The sequence below is a fragment of the Astyanax mexicanus genome, chromosome 15 (genome assembly GCF_023375975.1).
Source record: "Astyanax mexicanus isolate ESR-SI-001 chromosome 15, AstMex3_surface, whole genome shotgun sequence".
Taxonomy (NCBI): Eukaryota; Metazoa; Chordata; class Actinopteri; order Characiformes; family Acestrorhamphidae; genus Astyanax; species Astyanax mexicanus.
The window spans coordinates 10,850,210-10,877,031 of NC_064422.1; the positions used below are offsets into that span (position 1 = coordinate 10,850,210).

General features: G+C 37.3%; 1 protein-coding gene across 5 annotated transcripts in view; it reads left to right on the forward strand.

The window, feature by feature from the left end:
- LOC103023371 (ATP-citrate synthase) overlaps positions 1-26,275 on the forward strand; it is a 31,759-nt gene extending 5,484 nt beyond the window's left edge. Inside the window, exons 2-30 of one of the 5 annotated variants that reach the window (XM_049464435.1) lie at positions 91-270; positions 415-537; positions 1,217-1,279; positions 2,102-2,292; positions 3,125-3,204; positions 4,122-4,252; positions 5,277-5,395; positions 7,243-7,379; positions 7,529-7,590; positions 8,472-8,589; positions 8,767-8,921; positions 9,987-10,080; positions 11,418-11,474; positions 12,350-12,379; positions 15,346-15,487; positions 15,948-16,116; positions 16,759-16,863; positions 16,999-17,195; positions 18,300-18,381; positions 18,494-18,604; positions 19,506-19,633; positions 19,829-19,922; positions 20,690-20,844; positions 21,662-21,812; positions 22,235-22,378; positions 22,841-22,954; positions 23,551-23,633; positions 23,765-23,841; positions 24,752-26,275. In XM_049464435.1, coding sequence (XP_049320392.1) covers positions 112-270; positions 415-537; positions 1,217-1,279; positions 2,102-2,292; positions 3,125-3,204; positions 4,122-4,252; positions 5,277-5,395; positions 7,243-7,379; positions 7,529-7,590; positions 8,472-8,589; positions 8,767-8,921; positions 9,987-10,080; positions 11,418-11,474; positions 12,350-12,379; positions 15,346-15,487; positions 15,948-16,116; positions 16,759-16,863; positions 16,999-17,195; positions 18,300-18,381; positions 18,494-18,604; positions 19,506-19,633; positions 19,829-19,922; positions 20,690-20,844; positions 21,662-21,812; positions 22,235-22,378; positions 22,841-22,954; positions 23,551-23,633; positions 23,765-23,841; positions 24,752-24,846 — 3,366 coding nt within the window. In that variant the 5' untranslated portion in view covers positions 91-111 and the 3' untranslated portion in view covers positions 24,847-26,275. The remainder of the gene's footprint in view (positions 1-90; positions 271-414; positions 538-1,216; positions 1,280-2,101; positions 2,293-3,124; positions 3,205-4,121; positions 4,253-5,276; positions 5,396-7,242; positions 7,380-7,528; positions 7,591-8,471; positions 8,590-8,766; positions 8,922-9,986; positions 10,081-11,417; positions 11,475-12,349; positions 12,380-15,345; positions 15,488-15,947; positions 16,117-16,758; positions 16,864-16,998; positions 17,196-18,299; positions 18,382-18,493; positions 18,605-19,505; positions 19,634-19,828; positions 19,923-20,689; positions 20,845-21,661; positions 21,813-22,234; positions 22,379-22,840; positions 22,955-23,550; positions 23,634-23,764; positions 23,842-24,751) is intronic. The other 4 variants (XM_049464436.1, XM_049464438.1, XM_049464439.1 and 1 more) reach the window with 4 other exon arrangements.
- Positions 26,276-26,822: the final 547 nt, after the last annotated feature.

A 26,822-nucleotide genomic window follows, 5' to 3' on the forward strand; every position in this document is an offset into this window, starting at 1 on the left:
CTCGGAGGAAAGCGCAGCGACTCGGTTCTTATACATACATACTATGACCTGTCCTAATGTCCTGTCCTGTCCTATTCTTTTTGTCCCCAGGGTAGCTGAGACTGAGCCGTGATGTCTGCCAAAGCCATCTCCGAGCAAACGGGAAAAGAGTTCCTGTATAAGTACATCTGCACCTCGGCCGCCGTGCAGAACCGCTTCCGCTACGCCACAGTCTCCGCCGACACCGACTGGGAACGCCTCACGCAGGACCACCCGTGGCTCCTCACTGAGGTCTGTCTGCTCAACAGGGTTGTTGTGTTACCAGAATTTAGTGTTTTATATTCTGTACAATTTGGACACTTGAGTAGCAGTCCTCAGTTAACCTGTGTTCCTAACTGCTCAGTTATTTCCTGTGCATCCCTTTCCTCTACATAGAGATTGGTGGTGAAGCCTGATCAGCTGATCAAGAGGAGGGGGAAGCTGGGATTGGTCGGTGTTGATCTGGACCTGCAGGGGGTTAAGGAATGGCTGAAACAGCGCCTGATGAGAGAAACCACTGTATGTACTTCTACAGAAATCTAAAGAAATGCCAAATAATACATAAAATAAACATCTGCAAACGTATAGTTCCAACAATCTCCTTGGCAGTGAGATCAGACTGCATGTTACTGCTAATTCTCTGCTAAAACCCTTCTTTGTTTTAAAATATCTGGACAATTATTAAAATAATAAAATCTGTAACATTTGGGGTTTGTTTTTTTGTTTTTCTGTAAATGTGTTACATAATGAGGCTGAAATAGACCACACAGCACTTTAGAGTATGTACATGTGCATTTAATGTAAATGCATTCCAAAGCCATTTATTTGCCACACTTTATATACAAACACACAGTAGTTTTCTTTCAAATTAAATATTTTAAATGCAAAATTAAAATGAACATCTTATGTTTTAAAAACCTTTCTAGTATGTTTAGTTAAGCAGCAGCAGCAGCAACAACTGTGGAATAATTTCAGAGTAAAACTATTACATGTAGACGTTCTGCTGTTTGCCATTTCCGATAATATCCGATATGTTAATTATGTCAATATCTACCCCAGTAACAATCTTGTATCTGATTGGCCCCATCTCTATTTAAAATGTGTTATTAATGTGTAATTAATGTGTCTGGATTCTTGAATGCTATTGTATAATCTGTTAAAATGCTGTCTTACATTTTATTTATTTTTTTGTACATAGATTGGAAAGGCAAAGGGCATTCTCAAGAACTTCCTCATCGAGCCGTTCGTGCCCCACTCACAGGTAATAAACACAAATATGAGATCAGTAGATTTGCTGCAATACAAAACATGCAGTACTAGTTATCTCAGTACAGTACATCTAAGTAACATTTGAGTGTTTATTAGATATTATAACATTTAAAAAACATTAAAAAAAACACACAAACACATTTGCCTGTGACTTCAAGCTGTTCGGTGTAGAACATATGGATGAGTTGGGTCTTAAGACAGGATGCTGTTTTGTGCCCCATATTTCCAGAAGCTCACAAGAACCCACCCCCCTCACATTTTTGTAAATATTTAATCTTTTCATGGGAAACGCTGATATGACACTTTGATACAGTGTAAAGTAGACCGTCTACAGCTACAGTGCCCTCAAAATAACTCACAATAACACACAGTTCTTAATGTCGAAACCACTGGCAACAAAAGTGAGTACAAGTTGTGCTTTAAGTGTCAATATTACAGCACTGCCTTAACTCTCTTGGGCATGGAATTCACAAGAGCTTCAAAGGTTGTTCTTCTAATTAGTACTCCTCTGCCTTCTGTTTGATTATGCCCCACAGACGCTCAATAATATTTAAATCTGGAGACATGCTTGGGCAGTCCAGTACCTTTACTGTCAGTTTCATTAACAAGGCAGTGCTGAAGGGAGGGGATCGTGCTCTGCTTCAGTGTGTCTCAGTACATGTTCACTTTCATGATTTACGTTGATTTTAATTATATATATTTGTGCTATTTTTATATTATTTATATTCTCTGTACTGGTCACAGAATCCAATATAATCTCCTGTTTAATGTGCGTTCTTCTGTCTGTCCCTTATAATTTCTTTCATTTTCTCAGGAGGAGGAGTTTTATACATGTATTTACGCCACACGGGAAGGGGATTACGTGCTGTTTCATCATGAAGGAGGTGTGGAGGTCGGAGATGTCGACTCCAAAGCACAGCGACTGCTGGTGGGCGTGGATGAGAAGCTTACTGAGGATGCGGTTACTGAACAGCTGCTAATACACGTTCCTGACGAGAAGAAGGAGTGAGTTGAACTCAGTGCTCACTTAGTCTGTCTTACGTATTTCTGATATTGTTATTATTAGTTATATTTATTATACATTTATACAGTTGGGCAGTACAACGAAACCTCTCAAAGCTGGGGTCAGAGTGCAGGGACAGACATGCTGTGTGGACACGGTCTAGCAGCTACCGTATTTTTCAAACTATAAGATGCGCCTAAAATTCTTTAATTTTCCCAAAAATCGTCAGTGCGCCTTATAATCCAGTGCACCTAATGTATGAGTTCTATCAGTCAGGTATTAAGGAGCAGTTAGGGGCTAGTGTTGCTAACTGCGGCAAAATACTGGAAATCTAAGCTTACTGTAAATAGTGAAAAACTGAAGCGTTTTACTCACCTAAATAAACAGTTTTCAGGAGAGAAATCTGTGTAGATTAACATCCAGCTCTCTTTCGACTTTAAAAGAAAACGTTTTTTTAAAGAATTATAGTTTTGTTTACTTATGCGCTTCCACATTAGAAGGAAAACATGGCAGAACCCTTGTTCACTACGATGTAGTGTCGTTTAATGCTCCTTATAATCCGGTGTGCATTATAGTCTGAAAAATACGGTAATTGTGCAGCTAATCTGAGGTCTTCCAGAAATGACCCTGACGCTCTATCAGTGACCTTTTATCTGGAGGTTGGTTTTGTTTTACTGTTCTCCTGCAGAGTTTTTGCAGTTAGTCCAAGCCAAGATCAGTGCACCTCCATTTTTCATCTTATTCTTTATTCCAGCTCAGTTCTGAGGTTTTATAGTCTGTTCTTTTTATAAAATCTTTTAATAGAAGTGTAACTCTGGATGTTTGTGTTGACAGGGTTCTGTCCAGCTTCATCGTTGGACTCTTTAACCTGTATGAGGACCTGTACTTCACATACCTGGAGATTAACCCCCTCGGTACATGCTCTGCATCCAGTTTCTCTCGTTCTCACTCCCTCTCTCTCTCTCTCCCTCTCTTCTGTGTTTTGATTGGGTGGTGAGGATGTAATTGTGTCTGGTTGACTGGAGTAGAATAACTGGTTCTACAGAGTCAGTGTCAGAAAGTCAGATGGGTTCACAGTCCGGTTCTGTAGCTTCTGTATGCTTTGAGTGAATTGTCCTAAGTGTGTGTGTGTGTGTGAGATTGGAATCATGTTAAAAGGGAGTGACTCAGATTTTGAAACATTCCTAATCTAACCACACATTTACCTCAGTAGAGCTAATCTAACCACACATTTACCTCAGTAGAGCTAATCTAACCACACATTTACCTCAGCAGACGTGATCTAACCACACATTTATCTCAGCAGAGGTAATCTAACTATGAATTTACCTTAGCAGAGCTAATCTAATCATAAATTTACTTCGGTGGAGCTAATATAACAATACATTTTCTTCAACAGAGCTAATCTAACCATAAATTTACATCAGCAGAGCTAATCGACCCATACATTTACTTCAGCAGAGCTGATCTAACCATACATTCAACCCAGCATATTAATCTAGATATGGTAATCAGATATAATTTTTTTGATATAGTGACTCAACTGACATAACTGGTATGGTCAGTCTGTGTGACACCTGTGTAATAATCACTGTGTTTAATCAGCATCTTGATAAGCTACACCTGTGACTGGTGGATGGTTTATCCCGGCAAAGGAGAAGTGCTCAGAAATTACAGAGATTTAGACCCAATTGTGAACAAAATTAGAGAGAAAAGGACGTTTTTTGTACATAGAATAAGTTTAAGTTGAACTTTCAGCAGTTTGCTTTAGCTTGGATAATATATGCTCAGTACAGCTGTTTTAACGTGTCCTGTGTTTCTTGCTCTGCAGTAGTCACTGGAGAGGGTGTGTTCGTTCTGGATATGGCAGCCAAAATCGATGCCACCGCTGAATTCATCTGTAAGCCTAAGTGGGGGGATGTAGAGTTTCCTCCTCCTTTTGGCAGAGAAGCCTATCCTGAGGTAATGGAGCTTTTACACATTCTCACATAGTGCTAGATTAATCCCTATTTTAACAGGACAGGAAATGACATCAATTAAAAAGCTATGGTTTACTGATCTGTGAAATCTGTAACCAAAATATTATAAAAGATGATAAAAAAAAATAATAATAATTTACACATTAACTTTTTTTTGTAAGTTTTAGGGGTTGTAAGGATTAGGGTTGTGCCATATTGTATCGCCAACATTTTTTAATATCATGAACGATATTATACCTTGATATACCGATTTTATTTATTTATTTATTTATTTATTTATTTATTTATTTATTATTTTCACAATTCACACTGTTCTCATTTCCATTGTAGAAAGACAGCTTATATCCAGTATCATTTATTTTACTATAATCCTGAATATATGGAGATATTTGGATTAAAGTGAATTATTATTATTATTAGTAGTATTATTAGTATTATTATTAGTTTCATGATATTCTGGATCATTGACTTCTGTTACAAATCTGATATAATTCTTGTATATTATATACTATATCTCAGTTAGGAGTGTGCCATATCATATATGCAATAATAAAATTACATTTTCGTTATGTTCCTGTATTATATTACTTAATATTTTTTTTTTTATTTTTTTATGTTTTAATTTTTAATAATGTGTGTGTATGTATGTGTGTGTGTATATATATATATATATATATATATATATATATATATATATATATATATATATATATATATATATATATATATATATATATAATTTTTTTAATTATTATTATTTATTTTTTTTTAGTTCAGTGTTTGGTCCATATCACCAAGAGTATCGTTATCACGAAAAATACCATGAAATATTGTGATATTTATTTTAGGGCCATTTCGCCCACCCCTAGTAAAGATGTTAAACTTTCTACTGTAGTGTCTAGTGTAGTCCTACTAATAGAGAAGATACGAGGCCTGTGAGTTGTTTTTTTTTTTTTATGTAGTTTATGATTGTGACAGCCAATCCTTTAATCTGTGTGTGTTTGTAGGAAGCCTACATAGCAGACCTGGATGCTAAGAGTGGCGCTAGTCTCAAACTGACCCTGCTGAACCCCAGAGGACGAATCTGGACCATGGTAGCAGGGGGAGGAGCTTCAGTGGTGTACAGGTACGTCTGATATTAGGTTTGAAATTTTATTTATTTGTTTTTTGCAAAAAAGCAGTTTACTTCCCCAGTTCTAACAACCAATATGTCTGAACAGCATATTTTAGATTATTTTTCTGGTGTTCAAAACCACTTATGTATCGGCTAAATCAAAGTCAAAGTGGTTTTTATTGTCATTTCAGCTATATACAGAGTACACAGTGAAACGAAACAACGTTCCTCCAGGGACCATGGTGCACATAAATACAGTGTATACAGAACAATAGTTCAACAGTACAAAAGTGCAGACAGACAATACAACACAATACAGACAAAGAATAATAAATAACAAGACAGTGTGCAAATTATGCAGTGTGCAAAAAAGACCAGTGATGCAGTAATTACTCTATTACACAGTGTGCAATAGAGTCCAGTGAGGTAGTAGGGTTTTTAGTGCTTTCCATTTTCTGGGGTAAGTGGGGTAAGAGTGTGTGTGCATGTACAGAAAAACCATCAGTTCAGTCTCTGCAGTTGAGGAGTCTGATGGCTTGGGGGTAGAAGCTGTTGCAGAATCTGGTCGTGCTGGACCGGATGCTGCGGTACCTTCTTCCCGAAGGCAGGAGGGAGAACAGTTTGTGTGAGGGATGGGTGGGGTCATTCACAATGCTGGTTGCTTTGCGGATGCTGCGGGTGGTGTAGATGTCCGTGATGGAGGGGAGAGAGACGCCGATGATCCTCTCAGCTGTCCTCACAATACACTGGAGGGTCTTGCGGTCAGAGACTGTGCAGGTCCCAAAACGGGCAGTGATGCAGCTGCTCAGGATGCTCTCAATGGTGTGAGGATGGGTGGAGGGAGACGGGCCTTTCTCAGCTTCCGGAGGAAGTAGAGACGCTGCTGGGCTTTCTTGGCTGTAGAGCTGGTGTTCAGGGTCCAGGTGAGGTTATCTGCTAAGTGGACACCAAGGAACTTGGTGCTCTTAACAATCTCCACAGAGGACCCGTCGATGTTGAGTGGAGAGTGGGTGTGTTGTGCTCTCCTGAAGTCAACAACCATTTCCTTTGTCTTGTCCACATTCAGGTGAAGGTTGTTGACTGTACACCAGTCTGTCAAATATCGTCCTACTCAGATTTAAGTACTTTCAACTTACCCAACCATGTTTAAAATGTTTCAAAATGAAGTTTAGCACAACAAATAAGTTGAAAAAAGGAGTTATGATCAACTTTACTATATTGATTTACATTTATAGTAGTGTTTTTGTAACATAATTAGCAGAGTGTGATGGTTCAATTAGCAGCGTAAGAGCACAGTTCTGCTCTAAATATTACAATGCACACAACATTATGGGAGTTCAAAAGAGGACAAATTGTTGGTGCACGTCTTGCTGGAGCATCTGTGACCATGACAGCAAGTCTTTGTGATGCATCAAGAGCCACGGTATCCAGGGTAATGTCAGCATACCACCAAGAAGGACCAACCACATCCAACAGGATTAACTGTGGATGCTGTAAGAGGAAGCTGTCTGAAAGGGATGTTCGGGTGCTAACCCGGATTGTATCCAAAAAAACATAAAACCACGGCTGATCAAATCACGCAGAATTCAATGTGCACCTCACCTCTCCTTTTTCCACCAGAACTGTCCGTCACCACAATAAATTATTGTGCTCTAAAACCAGGTGTTTCACTGTAATTACCTGTTTTAAAAGGTAACTGTTTGTAATATGAAGTATGTAAAATGTTTCTGTTATATGTTTCTTTTCCCTTGAGTCTAAACAGCTGGATAAATCTTAAACCTCAGTGTGAGTTTTAGTGAGTTTATTTAATGTGTCTGTTGTGAGTAAGATGAGATGTTTTTTTTCATCTGTTTGCTCAGTGACACAATATGTGATCTGGGTGGAGTGGATGAACTGGCGAACTACGGGGAATACTCCGGCGCTCCCAGTGAACAGCAGACGTACGACTACGCCAAGACCATACTCTCACTCATGACTCGTGAGAAACACCCAGACGGTGAGTGATTATAAAACTGATGATTATACAGATGAGCTATTGCTGATTAATCCTGAAGAAATTGACTAGTGGTGTTTTAACTGTATTAATTATTTTTTAGATTTTCCACCTATTGATTAATGACTTGTTCTCTTGTGTTTATCTGACAGGTAAAGTATTAATCATCGGTGGAAGCATCGCTAACTTCACCAACGTAGCAGCTACCTTTAAAGTAAGCCCCTGTTCTTGAGAATAAAAACATGTCCTTGATCCAATCATTTGATCAGAAATTGGGGTTTATCACATGAATTTTAAAGGATCGCACACGCAAGCACACCCACACGCACACACACAAGCACAAGCATGCTCACACACTGTTTTTCTTCTATTCATGTTGGGATATGGAAAAAAAAATGCGATTTCTGTAGCTACACTAGTCTTTATTTCCTTCATTAAAGCTCCACATTACACTGTTATTATTGTCTCCCTCTCAACTATACAGGGAAAAACATAATTTAAAAAAAATCTATATCTTAATTATAAGTAATCACAGAATTGCGATTTTTTTTTTTTTTTTTTTTTTTTTTTTTTTCATTTATTTAAGAAGCGATGCGTATTTAAATTGAAATAATTTCTATGGCAACTTAATACTTGTTTATTTTGTGCTAAAAATGGTACGTTTTGTTATTGTTGTGTAAATAAAAATTAAATACATTTTATTTTAGTAAAACCTTAAAGGACAACGTGTTCTTGCTGCTTCTTCTTCTTCTTCTTTTTTTATTATTTAATTTTTTTTACTGCATTGCCAAAGTATCAGATTGGTAACGGCCGACACTTAAAATCAAATGACTCAGACTTTGGGCTAAAAATAAATTAATTAATGGGAGCATCCCAAGTATATAGCCCATTTCTGGGGTGCAGTGTTAAATCTTCTTTTAGTATAACCTTTATTACTTCTCTAATTCCTTTGACTCCCACAGGAAAAAAGAGGTTAGCTTTGGAACTGTGGCAGTGTTGCTGCTTGAGTCTTTGTTACACCCTGTTTTTTTGTTTTTTGTTTTGTCCATTTACAGCAGATAATACAGTAATATTTCATTCTTCTCCTGTTTTTAGGGTATTGTCAGAGCAATAAAGGACTTTCAGGGCCCTCTGAAAGAGAATGAGGTCACCATCTTTGTCCGACGCGGAGGGCCAAATTATCAGGAGGGGCTCCGAGTGATGGGTGAAGTTGGTAAGTGCTTTTGCTCAGTTTTATTGGTGTTGTTTGCCATGCAAAATATCTGTAAAATTGGTCTCCAGCATTCCAAAATACAGCACTTTTAGCCAATGCTCCCAACAGGTTGACCAGTGTACCGAACATTTTTTAAATTATTTTTTATTTTAATTATGTCCTCCTTGTTTCCTGCAGGAAAAACCACTGGGATTCCCATTCATGTGTTTGGCACGGAGACCCACATGACTGCTATTGTTGGCATGGCTCTTGGCCATCGACCAATCCCCAACCAGCCTCCTGTCGCTGCCCACACGGCCAACTTCCTGTTGAATTCTAGTAGCAGTGCTGCGGTGAGTGTGCACATGAACACAGAGTAGCTGTTGCCCATCAACAGTCTGGTGGCAGAATTATTGTGTTTAAGAACGTTTATTTAAATAATAGCTGTTTTGTTTTTGAATGTTGGAGAGAAGATCAGAGGATGCCAGTTTGCCACTTTTGAAAATCACTGATGATCTCTGGATAGACTTGAAAATAGCAGAGCGGCAGGACTGTTTAAAAAAAATAAAAATAAAAAATCGTAACTAGAAGACTCCAAAAGTATAGAACAAGTAAAAAAAAAAAAACACAAACACAAACGAAAATGAACAAAGACTTAAAATAGAAATACTCACAAAGAAGGTATCATGGCATCAGAAAATGAGAAATGGCTGACATAACAAACAAACAAAAAAGACGCAGAGCTTACAGACTTCAAATAATTCAAAGAAAACAAGTTCATATTCATGAAGTTTTAAGAGTTCATAAATCCATATTTAGTGGAATAACCCTGGTTTATAATCACAGTTTTTTATGCATCTTGGCATCATGTTCTCCTCAACCAGTCTTACACACTGCTTTTGGATAACTTTATGATGCTTTACTCCTGGTGCAAAAATTCAAGCAGTTCAGTTTGGTTTGATTGCTTGTGATCATCCATCTTCCTCTTGATTATATTCCAGAGGTTTCCAATTTGGTGAAATCAGAGAAACTTATAATTTTTTAAGTCACTTTTTTTTTCAGAACTGTATGTGCGTAATGTCTGAGGTAAGTTGTAAAAGGTTGTGTTGGTCTGCGGGGTGCAGTTTTGGGTTGCCCAAGAAAAAAAAAATTCCCTTGGAGGACAATAAAGTCTAGGAAAGTGATGCTGGCAAATACAGCATTTATTAGACATTTATTAGACTGTGAGAACATGTTCATTAGACATAATTTATACATTTACACCAGGGGCCCTGAGGAACCAGATTTACTTAGTTAAGGCAAACTTTTGCATGCATGTGGAGTTCTGCTGTTTATTATTTATATTGTGTTGAATGTCTTAGTCACTTTGAAAGGTTCTTTTTAGGTTCTTTTTATGATTTGTTTCCTTATGCTCACAGACTCCAGCCACCAGCAGAACCGCATCCTTCTCTGAGCACAAACTGACCAACGACGTCACGCCTGCCAAGAAAGCCAAGCCAGGAGTTCCAGCAGGTAGCTAGAGCCCAGTGAGCCTCGCCCAAACAATCCACATACTCCACAGACACGCACACACTTCATTCAGTGTCCAAACAATTCAGTTTTTTTGCAGAGTAATATTGAAAAATGTTCTCAGCATATGAGATGGAGTGTCCATCAGGGTCAGATTTATGGATATATGAACATTTAACAGAGGAAAAGTCTCAGTAATGTTAATAATTAATTACAGTTTTAGAAGAATGCCTATATATATATATATATATATATATATATATATATATATATATATATATATATATATATATATATATATATATATATATATATATATATAATATACACACATATACATATACATACAATAGTTTGCCATTTATTTATTTATTTTTATTTTTTTAAAGCTTGGCTCCTATTGGCTATTGGCTGTAGGTCATCTCATGTGTGGGTCGCAGACCAGGGGTTTAAGTTGTAAAAATAATGTGATCGTCACAGCCAATTCAGGGTTCCCATGGGTCCTTAAATATCTTATAATGTCTTAAATTAAAATCTGCGTAATGAAGGTCTTAAATTTACTGTGAATTTGCTGTAGGTATTTACATTTTCAGCTGTTGCATTTAATGCCAGTGGGAAAACATTAGCGGCGGGTTGGCTATGTTAGCTACGTTAGCTACGTTACCGGGGAGAGAACTAAGGTTAACGGAGAGCTAGCTCACGTTACTTAACATTAATGTTGAGCTAACTAACATGCTAATGTTCGTAACGAGTTAGCTATGTTACTGGGAGGAAAAACTAAGGTTCGTGGAGAACTAGCTTACATTAACAGCGAGCTAGCTAACATACGAACATAAGCAGTGAGCTAGCTAACACCCTAACATAATTAACATAAGCGGCGAGAAAGCTGCGTTAATGGGGAGAGAACTGAGGTTCACAGATTAAAAAATAAATAATGAAAAAATGAAATAAAGATAAGAAATGGGAAACGTTACGTTTTGATTTCCAATAAAATGCATTATTTTCTACCAAAGACATTATGGCTACATTTCTTGGGTCTTAAAAAGCATTAAATTTGACTTTTAAAATGGTGCAAGAACTCTGATTCCCCTCCTGACCAGAAATTAATTTCTGTTTGGGTAAAAGTTAAGAATCGGCCTGAAAATCGTGTAGTGTGCTCTCAGCTTAACTGACTGGACTCATTCCTTTTCACCCTTTTCTTTGATTCATTCCTTTCATACAGATTCATTTCACTGTGTTCCTTTGTTCCCTTCTTTTACACAACCCCTCTTTCTTTCTTTCTTTCTTTCTTTTCTTGTTGTTTCTTTTTCCCCTCCTCGTTCTGTCTCCACATCTCTAAGCCTCCTCTCTTTGTTACACTTGGCCCGTGAAGAACATGTTCAGTGCGAGTGTCCAAGGTAAGATATTTAGGGCTGTGGTGTTTCCCTTTTCACTCACTCTTTCCTTTGTCTTCATCCCTCAGTCCTCCCACTCATCCAGTCTGCAAAAATCTAAGCAGTTCAGTTTGGTGGTTTGATGGTTTGTGATCATCCAGCTTCCTCTTGATTATATTCCAGAGGTTTTTAATTTGGTAAAATCAAAGAAACGCATCATTTTTAAGTGCTCTCTTGACATTTTTTTTCCCCAGAACTGTATATAAAATGTAACAAATGCATGAGGCTTGGTGTGGTTTCTGAAATGTGCTGAACTGGGAAATATATTTTATTTTAAATTGGTCCTTAAAGCTCTTTTTAACTCTTGGAGGATTTATTTGGTGAAGTTAGATAATTTTCTCAGTAATTGTTTGTTTTTTCCTTCTTTTTCTTTTGATGTTTTGGTTTTTATTTTTTTTTAGATAATAAGTTAGATAATTTTCTCAGTAATTGTTTTTTTTATTACTATTTTTTTCCTTTCGAATTTGCAAATTATTTCTTTTGTTGATGTGTTTTTTCTTTATTTTTTTAGATAAGTTAGATAATTTTCTCAGTATTTTATTTTTTCTTTTTTTCCTTTAAATTTGCAAATGATTTCTTCTTTTGATGTTTTGGTTTTTATTTTTTTAGATAATAAGTTAGATAATTTTCTCAGTAATAGTTTTTTTTTATAATTTTTTTTTTCCTTTCAAATTTGCAAATTATTTCTTTTTTTTTAATGTTTTTTTTCTCTATTTTTTTTAGGTAATAAGTTAGATAATTTTCTCAGTATTTTTTTCTTTTAAATTTGCAAATGATTTCTTCTTTTGATGTTTTGGTTTTTATTTTTTGTGCTCTCTGTTGTGTTGCGTGGTGAACAGAACTACAGAGCACAGCAGACAAGAGCGGAGGTAGGAGAGAGCATGCCAGCCTTTCACTTCTTCCCTCCCTTCTCTCTTTCTCTCTCTCTCTCTCTCTCTCTCTCTCTCTGTCTCTGTCTCTCTCTCTGTTTTGTTTTTCTCTCTTTCTCATCCTCAGATCATCTCTGCCTCTCTTATATATGTGACATCTCTCGCACTACTGTCTCTCTACCTCTTTTCTCTCTCCTCCTTTATCCCTCTCTCCAGTTTTTCTCCTGAGTTGATGTGGTTTTGGTTGTGTCATCATGGTAACTGACTGGTCGGTCGCTCAGAGTTTAGAATTTAAAATACTGACTGCATAGTGTATGATTTGAGCCTATTTAATTTTAGCCCAGTGAATGTGGTTTTAGCACAGTGTGTAATGCTGATTACAGACCTGGTCAGTTACTGTATTGCACACACCATCATATGATTTGCAGTGCCCCCTCTTCCTCCTCCACAGGCTCTGAGAACCCCTCTGAATGATGGGCGTTAGCTGCGTGATGGGTATTGTGTTCAGCAGTGTGTTAGTTGGAGTTTATGGACTGAGAGAGGGTGGGGGTTTGGTTTGTGCTGTTTGTGATAAGGCTGCCTTTTCTTCAGGATTTCTAAAGGTGCAATAGGTAAAATTAATCAGTGGTCAGGATTAGGCGATCAAGACAAGGCAACCATACTCAGGTGGGTATGGTGTAGGAAACTCACCTGTTGTGTGCCTCTCATCTGAATTGCTGATCACACACACGGCATACACACATCTTGCACCATGCACACACTCCCCATGCTCTCTGTACACTCTCCCCATGCTCTGTATGCTCTTTACACGCTCTGTGCACACTTACCACGCTGTGTGCACTCTCCTCAAGCTACGTGCATTATCCAAATATATATATATATATATATATATATATATATATATATATATATATATATATATATATATATATATATATATATATATATATATATATACATATATAGCATTAAGGTATACACAGTATGTGCATTTTATACACAAAAAGAAGTACATTTTACAATATACTTCAAGTGTAATAAAAATTGATGTTTAAAACACATACTTAAATCTACTTAAGTTATACAGAAGTTATATGAAAGTTATAGGAAAAAAGTACAACCTAATGCTTTTATGTAATGTTTAAATATAGCTTAACTACAATTGAAATATACTTTTGCCATAAGTTGTTCCAAAATTGTACATTTAGTATGTATTACAGTAAATATTTTAATTTTTAAAAAGATTAACTTTTCCATGTTAAGTATACTTTAAAAAATATATACCTAAATGCACTTTACTTTTACAAGGGTAGACTCTTTTACACTTTATTCTCACTCGTTATACTTCATATACCCTCTCCCCACTCTCCACGCTCCCTCTCAGCCTTGAGTTAGGTTCGTATTTCTACCCCAGCATATCCTGATGGTTCTGGATTGTGCTCTGTCCATCCATAAAATATGTTCCAATAAAATATGATCTATTGCACCTTTTAACTTCTTTCAGAGCCGGCAGAGTTATGGAAGAAGCTCCTGCTCCTGAACACTGAATCTGTTTTCACTGTTCTCTTTTTCGTATTAACCCAGTGTGTTCTGACCCAGTACCACACATCTGTGTTTACCCTCATCCAGCACAGCTGATCCAGCTTCTATACAGCTATACAAAAGTTCTGTATAGAGTCTTTTGCACAGGTTCACAGACATTTGCATATGCTAGCATAGCATGGTAAAGCTAGCATGGGAAAGTTTCTCATTAACTCAAAAGGAACAACAAATACACGTGTCACTCGGGTGTCCAGTCTCTGCATTAACAGTGTGTTTTTTTTCTCAAAACCCGAAACGGCTGCACGTGAGATTTAAATGCCCGGAAGACATTTGAATTTGTGAATGTGTTGATAAATGTGGTGTGTACTAATTAACAACTAATGGACACTGAAAATTAGGGCTGGGTATATAAATTTAATACCAAAAAGGCACAGACCGAAATATCTTTGTACTACGAAGTACCCAAAGGTCTATAAAAAAAATTGGTGCCCATTTTCGATAGTTTCGATAGCAAAGAAATGCATATCAATGCAGATAAAATCTGTATTTGTGCTAATTGCTACCTGACTAGTGTAAAAACAAATAATTCTCTTTTTACATGATGTAATTTCTGGGACAATTTATGTCCACATATTAGGACTTTAGTTTTATATTTAGCTAGAACACTATGAAGTCGCAATTAGTAATGATGTGCAAAACATTTATTATGTGCCTAAACACAGCAGCAGTTCAAAACAAAATTAGAAACACCAGTTGTGCCCTTTTGAGCAATATGGCTCATTTGAAGTGCTGCTTCAACAAGAAGACAAAACAAAGAATATTTACTGTATTTAGTATTCATATATATTTCTCAACAAAATTGAAACTGTAACATGTTAAACTCTTTTGCCACCACTTGGTGACAGTATAAATGCCTCATAAGTGGACACCAGGCCTATGTAGAGCAAAATTTAGTGTTGTGGTCTAGATACCCAAAATGTGATGTCCACACATGAACGCCAGGTCCTAGGAGGTTAATATAAATATAATTAAATCTCTCATGATGACAGTATGAGAATAAGATTACTCATAAATACGTTTTGTAAGAGTAATTATCACTTTTTGTATTTTTTGGTTGCTATTTAGAAAAAGGTATTGGGCAAAGTATCGCTTGGCTATTGAGTTCAAGGTATCAAACTATACCCAGCCCTACAAAAAAATTGGGTCGACAAAATTTCATAATTGACTTCATGTCAATTATGCTGATTTATCCTTGCAGCCCTTGTGACCGCGTGCATTAACCTGTGACTGGATTAACTAGCTGTGTGTAAAGTTGCTTTAGGAGTTAAGTTAATTACTCTGTGCAGTAAATTTCTCCCTCTCTCTTATTTTCTCTCTCATTCTTTTTTTTTTTTTACTCTCTCACAATCTTTCACTCCCTCCAGCAAAAGCCACCACTCTGTTTAGTAAGCACACCAAGGCGTTAGTGTGGGGCATGCAGACGCGAGCAGTTCAGGGCATGCTGGACTTCGACTACGTGTGCTCTCGAGAGGAACCCTCAGTGGCAGCCATGGTCTACCCCTTCACGTACGTACAGGACTCATTGCATCAACCTAAAGGCCGATAGCAGGGGTCCGCAATTAAGTTTTCCATGTTTTTCAAGCCATTATGTGGTGGGCCACAAAAAAATAATCTGTAAATTAAGTGTAATGGGATAGAGTGCTACAGACTAGTATCTCTCCAGCCCAGAGGGTTGTTGAACCCAATCGCAGAACAGTTTATCTCAAAGCAGGTAAACCTCCATTCTACTCCAGTCTGGGTGCTGGAGAACTAAACTGAAACTCCTGTATAACTCTGTACTTCAGTGGAGTGGCTTTACTGTTCCTAATACCTGACTATACCTAATTCATACATAAGGCACACAGACGTTTTTTGGGAAAATTAAAGGATTTTAAGTGCACTTTATAGTTCAAAATATACAGTAATGTAGTGCAGTTCTGCTCAGGGTGGGGCATGTTAATGATGATTGTATCTGTTTGTTTAACAGAGGGGACCACAAGCAGAAGTTCTACTGGGGTCACAAGGAGATCTTAATGCCGGTCTATAAGAACATGGCCGACGCTGTGAAGAAGCATCCTGAGGTGGACGTATTGATCAGCTTCGCCTCCCTCCGCTCTGCCTTTGACAGCACCATGGAGACCATGCTGTACCCACAGGTATTTTTCATATATGCTTTTTTTAAGCAATGCCTAGTCAATCAGAGGCGATATGTTTGCATGTATGAATATTCATGAGCAAGAGCTGAAATCCTATCCCCCCTCTGTTCCTCCATCTGACTAAAGCAGTGTTATACCGGATCATTAGAGCACTTTTTCTTTCGCATCTGAGAAAACACAACTTTTTCTCATCAAATTGGTTCACTAACACCGCTCCCTCCTCCGATACACATTTAACCTGTGGTAAACACTCAATAAACATGGGGAGTGGCCAGCAACAGCTTATTTTCATAAAAGTGACAGAGCCCTTAAAAGGCTTGTTCTGAAAAGGACTTAAACTGATAAGAATAGAGCTGGTGAGATCTTTATCTTAATGTATGAGTGATTTTGTGCAGAGAACTTCATGAACATTCTAACTTGTATAAAATGAGGTATAATATGTCCACTTTTAATATATAGCTACCACTGTGGCTTGCTTTTTTACATTTAGATAGATAGATAGATACTTTATTAATCCCGAAGGAAATTTAGGATTTATCACCATGTGTTGCTTTATTTCAGTATATGTTATTATGTTTTTTTGGTTAATGAATGTCTCTGTCTCTAATTGTGTTCTTTTTTTTTTTTTTAATCTGCTGTCAGATCCACACTATAGCCATCATCGCCGAGGGCATTCCTGAAGCACTGACCCGCAAACTGATCAAGACCGCGAACGAGAAGGGCGTCACCATCATCGGCCCAGCTACGGTAAATACTCACCAGCGTTAGTGTCATCAGTGAAGATCATAATGATGTGGTAAAAATGTGTGATTCAATCAGATGAATCTTCCTTCTTCCTAAGTAGTGTCTTCAGGGTCTTTGTGTATGTTTGTGTGTGGTAAGGTTGGTGGAATAAAGCCAGGCTGCTTTAAGATCGGGAACACGGGAGGAATGCTGGATAACATCCTGGCTTCCAAGCTGTACCGACCCGGCAGCGTCGCGTACGTCTCCCGCTCTGGAGGCATGTCCAACGAACTCAACAACATCATCTCCCGCACCACAGACGGAGTTTACGAGGGAGTGGCCATCGGAGGAGACCGGTGAGGAAGAGCTTTATGTTAAAATCAAAACTTAAGACTTTTAATTAAAAATTAGTAGTAGTAGTCATTTTTAATAAATTTTCAGTAAAGTATATCATATTTTTCGCACTATAAGGCGCACCAGATTGTAAGGCCCCCTATGAATAAACATCTATTTTCTGGTCTATTTTTATACGTAAGACACACTGGATTATAAGGTGCATTTACCCCACTAGTAAGGAACAAGGGTGTCACCATGTTTCCTTTTTAACTCAGCAAGTCTCGTTGCTGGGGGGCGAGTTAAGTAGACAAAACTGTAATTCTTAAAAATTAATCTACACAGATTTTTCGTGAAATCTTCCATTTATCTACAGTAAGCTTAAATTTGCAGATTTCCACTAAGGCTAGCTGCGGTTAGCGGCTAATGCCGCCGGACAGCGCTACACTGAGGAACCCTGAAGTACTCTGATAACCCAGGGTGATATTAGCTAGTGGTTTGTTGTAAATGCCAGTTAGCAGTAGTCTACAGGCTGATAAAACTCACCTCTGGACGGCAAAAGAGCTAGCGCTTAGCACGGTTTGCGGCTAATGCTAATGCTGCTCCAGCAGTGCTAGCCGGGGTTAGGGGCGGGCTACAGGCTGATAATACACACCTCCTGAACGGCAAAAAAGCTTGCGCTTAGCACAGTTAGCGGCTAAAGCTGCTCCAGCAGTGCTAGCCAGGGGTTAGCAACAGGCTACAATCAAAAATACTCACTCGCGACAGAGTTAGCGATTAGCACAGTAAGTGGTTAATGCTAGTGCTGCTAGAGCAGTGCCCCTGTACTCCTGTATAACTCTGTACTTCAGTGGAGTGGCTTTACTGCTCTTTAATACCTGACTGATAGAATTCATACATAAGGTTCACCAGATTATAAAGCACACCGACATTTTTTGGGAAAATTAATGGATTTTAAGTGCCCCTTATAGTCTGAAAAATATAGGAACTCACTGTCCAGTATGAATCATTTTAGTATCTTCTGGACATCAAATAGTATTTGAGGCCACTGTTGTTCCATTATGAATTATTCAGAGCGATACAATTGAAGTCATTCTGATGTAAATATTAAAATTCCTACCCCTCAGATATCCTGGCTCTACGTTCATGGACCACGTCCTACGCTATCAGGACACTCCAGGAGTGAAGATGATCGTAGTACTCGGGGAGGTCAGACAAACACTTACTTACAAGAACGTATTGTACCACATGATTCCTTATTGTTTTATTTTTCCACACTAACCCTCCTCTTTCTTTCTCTTCCTCTGTGTGTGTGATATAGATTGGAGGAACTGAGGAGTACAAGATCTGTGAGGGTGTGAAGGAGGGAAGAATCACCAAGCCTGTGGTGTGCTGGTGCATCGGCACATGTGCCACCATGTTCTCCTCAGAGGTTTGCTCTCAGCCTTCTTTATACTCACTAATGGGCAATTTATACAGTGAACAATTTAATTTTTGAGTTATTGACATATCAGCTCTGGAAAAAAATTAGACCACTTCAGTTTCTGGATCAGTTTCTCTGATTTTGCTATTTATAGGTTTATGTTTGATTAAAATGAACATTGTTGTTTTATTCTATAAACTACAGACAACATTTCTCCCATATTCCAAATAAAAATATTGTCATTTAGAGCATTTATTTGCAGAAAATGAGAAATGTCTGAAATAACAAAAAAGATGCAGAGCTTTCAGACCTCAAATAATGCAAAGAAAACAAGTTCATATTCATAAAGTTTTAAGAGTTCAGAAATCAATATTTGGTGGAATAACCCTGGTTTTTAATCACAGTTTTCATGCGTCTTGGCATCATGTTTCTCCTCCACCAGTCTTACACACTGCTTTTGGATAACTTTATCAGCTTGGTTTGATGGCTTGTGATCATCCATCTTCCTTTTGATTATATTCCAGAGCTTTTCAATTTGGTAAAATCAAAGAATCAGAGAAAATCTGCTTTTAGCTACAGAGCACCAGTGAGCTGGAATTCACTACAGAAAAATCTAACACTTAGCTCGCTGGTATCACTAAATAATTTAAAACTTCTAGTTTCTAACTACCTACAGACAGGCTGTAACTATTATAGTTTAGTTTTTATTTTACCTTTTATTTATTTTGTCTTTTTTTTATTCAAATCATTTTGTTTAATGTTTTAGTCCTTTTTAATTAATTTTATTAATTTCATCCTTTTATTTATTGTGTTCCTTGTTTTACTTTTGGCATTTACCTTTTTGTTTAATACATTTTATGCTTTTAAACTGATTGGTAGTGACTGTGTGTTTTGTCTTGTGTTGTTTTAGGTGCAGTTTGGTCACGCTGGAGCATGTGCCAACCAGGCCTCAGAGACGGCTGTGGCCAAGAACCAGGCTCTGCGGGAAGCCGGCGTGTTCGTGCCCAGGAGTTTTGATGAGCTTGGAGACATTATCAGGTCAGCTAATCACTGTTTATATTTTAGCACTTTCTTTCACTTTCAAGAGGCCAAATTCACCACAGGACAGAGTTTTTCATAAAGTCAATATAAAAGCACGTGAAGGAGCTGTGATATCCTGTATATGATCTAAACCAGCATTACAATAAGGGTTTATCAGTGTCTGTATGTGTTTTTTTATGTTCCCCTGATCAGGACGGTGTATGATGACCTGGTAGCCAGTGGAGTTATTATTCCTGCTCAGGAAGTTCCTCCTCCAACAGTGCCGATGGATTACTCCTGGGCCAGGGTAAACCTCTATACTATATTTACACAATCTCACAAAACAAGGATCAGTTTTATATTCCATTCCTTCAATTAGTTCCAGTATATGTGCGAAGATGCATCATATAAAACAGGAAAAGAAAAAAATAATGGTTATGAACCAGTGTTCCATGTTCAGAACCATTCTGCTGGGCTACTTCATAGGGCTGGGCGATATGGCCTAAAATAATATCACGATATTTCATGGTATTTTTGCGATAATGATACTCTTGGTGATATGACAAAACACTGAATTAAAAAAATATATATATTTCAAGAATACACTACTGCAACAAAATGAAAATTAAATTTATTATTGCACACGATTTGAAATGGCACGCACACCCCTAACTGAGATATTAAAAAATACAAGAATTTTATCAGATTTGTAACAGATGTCAATGATCCACAATGTCATGATGCTAATAATAATGCACTCCAAATATCTCCATATATCCAGGATTAAAGTAAAATAAATGATAGTGGACAGATATAATCTGTCTCTAGTAGATATATAATGGGAACGATAAAAAATGGCACGATATTTCAGGTTATATCATCATTCACAATGATTAAAAAAAAAAAAAAAAAAAGTTAAAAAGTTAGTTACCAAACTTCTCTGGGTTGATCAACTGAATCTGGAATAATTAGTAAGGCCTTTAGTTTATTATATGCATTAAATAAACGATAATTAACTGCCACCAAAAATGAAACCCTTAAAACACCCTCTTTTTTTTTTGTGTGTGTTTTTAGGAGTTGGGTCTGATCCGTAAGCCGGCCTCTTTTATGACGAGTATCTGTGACGAGCGGGGTCAGGAGCTGATCTACGCAGGCATGCCCATCACCGAGGTGTTCAAAGAGGAGATGGGTTTGGGAGGAGTGCTGGGTCTGCTCTGGTTTCAGAGGAGGTCTGACTGCCTTGTGTTTTTAAATTTAAGTTTTAAACAAGTAAAAACACGTTATATTAATGTACACTCCAATAGAGATGTATAGTAATGAAATAGAACTACTTCACTACTGTACTTAAGTACTAAAATGCTGTATCTGTCTCTACTTGAGTACTATTTTTACTTCAGTACTGTACTTAAGTACTAAAATACTGTATCTATATCTACTGGAGTATTATTTTTACTTTACTACTGTACTTAAGTACTAAAATGCTGTATTTGTATCTACTGGAGTATTTTTACTTAAATACTGTACTTAAGTACTAAAATGCTGTATCTATATCTACTGGAGTATTATTTTTACTTAACTACTGTACTTAAGTACTAAAATACTGTATCTGTATCTACTGGAGTATTATTTTTACTTAAATACTGTACTTAAGTACTAAAATACTATATATGTATCTACTGGAGTATTATTTTTACTTAAATACTGTACTTAAGTACTAAAATACTATATATGTATCTACTGGAGTATTATTTTTACTTAAATACTGTACTTAAGTACTAAAATGCTGTATCTGTATCTACTGGAGTATTATTTTTACTTCACTACTGTAATTAAGTACTAAAATACTGTATCTGTATCTACTGGAGTATTATTTTTACTACACTACTGTACTTAAGTACTAAAATGCTGTATCTGTATCTACTGGAGTATTATTTTTACTTCACTACATATTTTGGATGAGTTTAATACGTTTTCTCTGATACATTTTTATGTTTTGCAATTATAAAAATGTTTTAAAGGGGTTTAATGTGTGTTTTTGTGCTGCAGGTTACCTCGCTATGCTTGTCAGTTCATTGAGATGTGTCTGATGGTGACGGCGGATCACGGCCCGGCGGTGTCCGGAGCTCACAACACCATTGTGTGCGCTCGTGCAGGAAAAGACCTGATCTCCAGCCTCACCTCCGGCCTGCTGACTATCGTAAGACCTGCTGCTTCACTGCACATACAGAACAGTGTTTCAGTACAGAAGCTACTGTAGATACCAGGCTGTTCACTGGGCCTTAAAAATCTATGAAGGTCATTAAAAGGGCAGTAAATTGCCACTTTATGCTTTTTATAAGCATAAAGTACACTGTGCATTACTGCACCAGCAGCATAAAAGCAGCTATAATATAATTAATTTAAATGTGTGTTTTAGTCCTTATAAATATATTAATACTGTAGCTTGAAGGATCATTTTAATGCACAGTGAATTGAGTGTATTTGTTTACTGGAGAAAGAAGGGAATTAAGGGAAACCGTCAGAATCTTTAAAAAATACTGTGATATATATTTTTTAATATAGTTCAAGGTGCACTGTACTGTTATTGGAGTCTGAAATGTTTGTTATATATATTTTAAGGGGGACAGATTTGGCGGTGCTTTGGATGCTGCTGCTAAACAGTTCAGCAAAGCCTTCGACAGTGGGATGCTGCCCATGGAGTTCGTCAACAAGATGAAGAAGGATGGAAAACTGATCATGGGCATCGGGCACAGAGTGAAATCGGTTAGTTTGAATATTTTTTACCTTTTATCGTGTAAAAAAAAAAAAAAAAAAAACTGCCTGCATGTTCATTTATACTGCTTAAATTCATATTACTCTATTTTTTGCGCTAAAGGCGCACTTAAAATCCATTAGTTTTTTCAAAAAAATCAACAGTGCTCCTTATAATCCTGTGCTCCTTATGTATGAATTCCACCAGTCAGGTATTAAGGAGCAGTAAAACCACTCAGCTGGTACAGCATTGTAAGGGTGAGTTTTCAGTAAAGTTTGTCCAGCACTATGGCTGCGTGCAGCAGCATTACTCTGGTGCATTTTATAGTCCGGAAAATACAGAAGAATAGAAGAATAAAATTAGTTCCCTTTTTCCATGTGAATACACACTAATGCCAGTGTGATCTTTAATTGATCAATAGCTTAATTAGTTTCCTTGCTACGCTCTGCTTTATCACTCTAATCTATATTTAGATCAATAATCCTGATATGAGGGTGCAGATCCTCAAGGACTTTGTGAAGCAGCACTTCCCGGCTACACAGCTGCTGGATTACGCCCTCGATGTGGAGAAAATCACCACGTCCAAGGTGGGTCTATACCGTATCTGTTCTTCCAGCTGCACTACTGTTCACAACATCATAATAATATACAACATTTGTTATTTATTTTTTTCCCAGTAGATTTAATGTAATTATCTGTATTATACTAGTGCCTCTTAAAATTTAAATATAATTTTATTTTTATTTATTTTTTTCAGTAATTCAGTTCAAAATGTGAAACTCATATATTATATAGATGTATTACATACAGAGTAAGTAAATCATTATAGCTTACAGCCAATGAAAACCCAAAAAACTGTATCTTAGAAAATTTGAATATTATATAAGACCAATTGGCACACTGCCCACACTACCAAAAGTACTAAGTCCTGCTGGAAAATGAAATCAGTGTTGAGCCATAACCATCAACAATAAAAGAAATAAACGCTTAAAATAGATCACTCTGTGTGTTATTCATCTATATAATGAGTTTCACATTTTCAACTGAATTACTAAAATAAAGTAATGTTTTAATGATATTACGTGCAGTTTTTCCAACCTTTATTTTATTTGTAAAATAAGTAAGTGTGTTTTTTTTTTTTCCTCTTTTCTTTTCTTTTCTTTTTGTATTGAAACGTTTCCAGAAACCGAACCTGATCCTAAACGTTGATGGTTTCATCGGCGTGGCCTTTGTGGACTTGCTAAGAACGTGTGGAGGATTCACTCGGTAAGGGACACGCAGTCGTTATAATTTTAAACCTAATGAACACTCTTATTTATTAATTTTACTGTAGTCTGTTTGTGTAAGAATGCTCTGCTCACACTGTGTTAACGGGGTCTGTTGTGTGCTGGTTGCAGGGATGAAGCGGACGAGTTTGTGGAGATTGGAGCTCTTAATGGGATTTTTGTTCTGGGACGCAGCATGGGCTTCATTGGTAATTTATTTATAGTTTTTGCATATTTATTCCTCTCACTGCCTCTTTTTCCCAGTGGACAGGCAGTTGTATAACCAAGTCCAGCCAAACTTAAACTCAGGGTAATTCTGGAACTGCAGCTCCAGTTCCCTAAAGTATGTAAAAAGTTAGTATTTCAGGTAGGCTAACATTATGCACACACTCACATTTAAATAAAATGGCTTTTACCGTATATATCAAACTAAAAGGCGCACCTAAAATCCTTTCATTTTCCAAAAAATCTTCAGTTCACCTTTATAATCTGGTGCATCTTATGTATGAATTCTACCAGTCAGGTATTAGGGAGCAGCAAAGTCACTCTGCTGAAGTTTAATTCTCCAGCACAGAGGCCGGAGCAGTATTAGCATTAGCCGCTAACCTTTAGTAGTCTGCTGCTAACCCCTGCTTGCACTGCTGTTGCAGCATTAGTAGTCGTATATATTTATTTATTTATTTATATATTTCTTTATATATTGAGAATTACAGTTTTGTTTACTTAGCTTAGCTTAGTTTTAGAGGTCTCGCAACCCAGTGGCGAAACCTGCTGAATTAAAAGGAAAATATGCTGAAACCCCTGTTCTTTACTAGTGTTGCTTAATGTGCCTTCCAGTGCGCCTTATAGACAATAATCTCGGCAGGCCGATTGATATTTAGAATCAGAGCATTCATAACATAAACACAAAGAACTGAAGATAAACTACAGCTGGTGTGAACGTGATGGTTCATCATAATCTGGCTCATTGTGTTATCACTGTATTGGAATTTGTAAACTTTTGATTTTCTGTTGAGTTATTGTTATGTGGTTGGTGTGGCACAGTGGATAACACTACCACTTCAAATACTGTTTACCCAAAAGTTTAAAGCGGTTACTTTTGTATTGGCTCTGTATCAGGTCACTACCTGGACCAGAAGCGGCTGAAGCAAGGCCTCTACCGCCACCCGTGGGACGATATCTCCTACGTGCTGCCTGAGCACATGTCTATGTGATCACGTGACTCAGAGAAACGATCCCTGATTGGACTGAACGGACCCCACCACCTGCGGACCCCTCCCACAAACACACATTCACACAAATTACACATTCACACACACTTTTCATTTCCTTTCCTGAGCTTCCTGTCGTCTACACAGCACATTTAACCTAAATCTGCTTTAAAAAATAAAATAAATCCTGCTTTGGGTCTGATTGCAGGTTATAGGGTGATGATTTAAATGACACACATTTAAATAAAGGGCAGTATCAACATGTCTGAACTGTAGAAACTGGAAGGAATCCAGGAATGCACCGGTCTGTATTATTTTGTATTCTACAGTAGTTAAACGTAGCTAAGTGCCAAGAGGGGTTAAAATAAAAAAGTAAAAATTATTTACTTGACTTGAGTGTAGAGGTACTGTAATCTGGAATTGTTTAACATACTCTACATACTTACCACATCTAATGTTACGCTGGTATAATGAATTACAGTTACTATTAAACTAATGCACTTCACTTGCGTTCAGTAAACACTACTAAGGTACAGCTGCTTCAGTAAATAGCGCTCGTGATGTAGGAGCACTGTTACATAATCAATATACTCTGCTGTAATTTGGGACTCAAACCCGTGGCCTGTGGCTTGCTGTGTCTGCGTCTACGTCATTCTTCCAAGAAAATAAATACACCAAAAATTCTAAACATTCTCCAAAATAGCTGTACATCTTTTACTGTGCACTTCTGCTGTGTTTCTCCGTTTCAGAACTGAGAGATGCTTCAATTCAAACTGGGCCAGTTAAGCTTTTCTATAGCGGGTCTTAAAGTGGGTCTTAATCTTTAAAGTGTTGCACCACTGTGACGCCAGGTGAAGGGGGTGGAGCCTATATACATATCTATATATGGTGGGTTAAAAACAATACTGAAAACTAAAGGTGTTCACACACTAGTAAAATTCGGGATTGCTGTGACAGGAAAAAAAAACACGAGGGCTTTTATTGGACAGTACGTGGCACTTTAAATACCGCACATTACTGTTACACCCGACAGAGGCTTTACATGAAGGTTTGACGCTGTTTTGTCCGAATGCGAATGAATCGGGGACGGGGGAAGGTGTCGTAACTCACCTGAGAAGCATCCGCCTTTTGACGTGCATGACTGTCTTTGATGCTCATAGCTACGTACCTTTCCACTTCCTGAGACCTTCATCTTCTTCTCCTGTAGAAACTCACTCCTTTTTTTCACCATCTAAATCTTACCTTTTGGGGAGACTGGAATTCTCCAGACTATGAATCTCATTTTTATGTTTGACTCAGTTATTTAAACGTGAAAATAAGTCTTCTTTTTCTCTCTTTTTTTTTTTTTGCTTTTGCAATGTTCTTTGTTTTTAATATATACGCAGGAGCTAATACTGTAGAGTTATGAATAAAGATCTTTCTTGGTTATTTACATTCTTCTGATGAGTTTGTATTTATTGCTCACGGTTCAACCATGAAATCTGCTCTTCATAATATGATCATCAATAAGTACTATACAGTGCTTATAAATATTATAAATACTTACATTTTTCTTTTGTCTTTACTTTGTCAGACACTCTAAGGAAATACAAAAATCCTTTTTTAAAGCAGCACTAGGTAGGATTTCCTTGAGTTTTGATCTTTTTAAAGAAGTAAAATTACAGCTTGAAACTCACTGCAGCGCTGCATTGAGGTGTAATAGGAGGAATAGCGGTGCTCTTGTGTCTGTGCCGGAGCTCCTCTGAGCTCAAACCAGACTCTGTAAGTTTTCAGAGGCGGCCTCGACCAACGCTCGCGGGAACTGCGACCTGCTTTCCGACCTTTAGTTCTAACAGTTCTACAAGGACTACTGGTGATTCTTTACAAACTAACATACAGACTGGCAGAAGCTGGAAAGAGAACGAATATGCCTGTGAAAGCCAGAAAACGAGAAAGAGAAACTAATCCGCCTGAAACATTTATTACACTCTACAACTGTA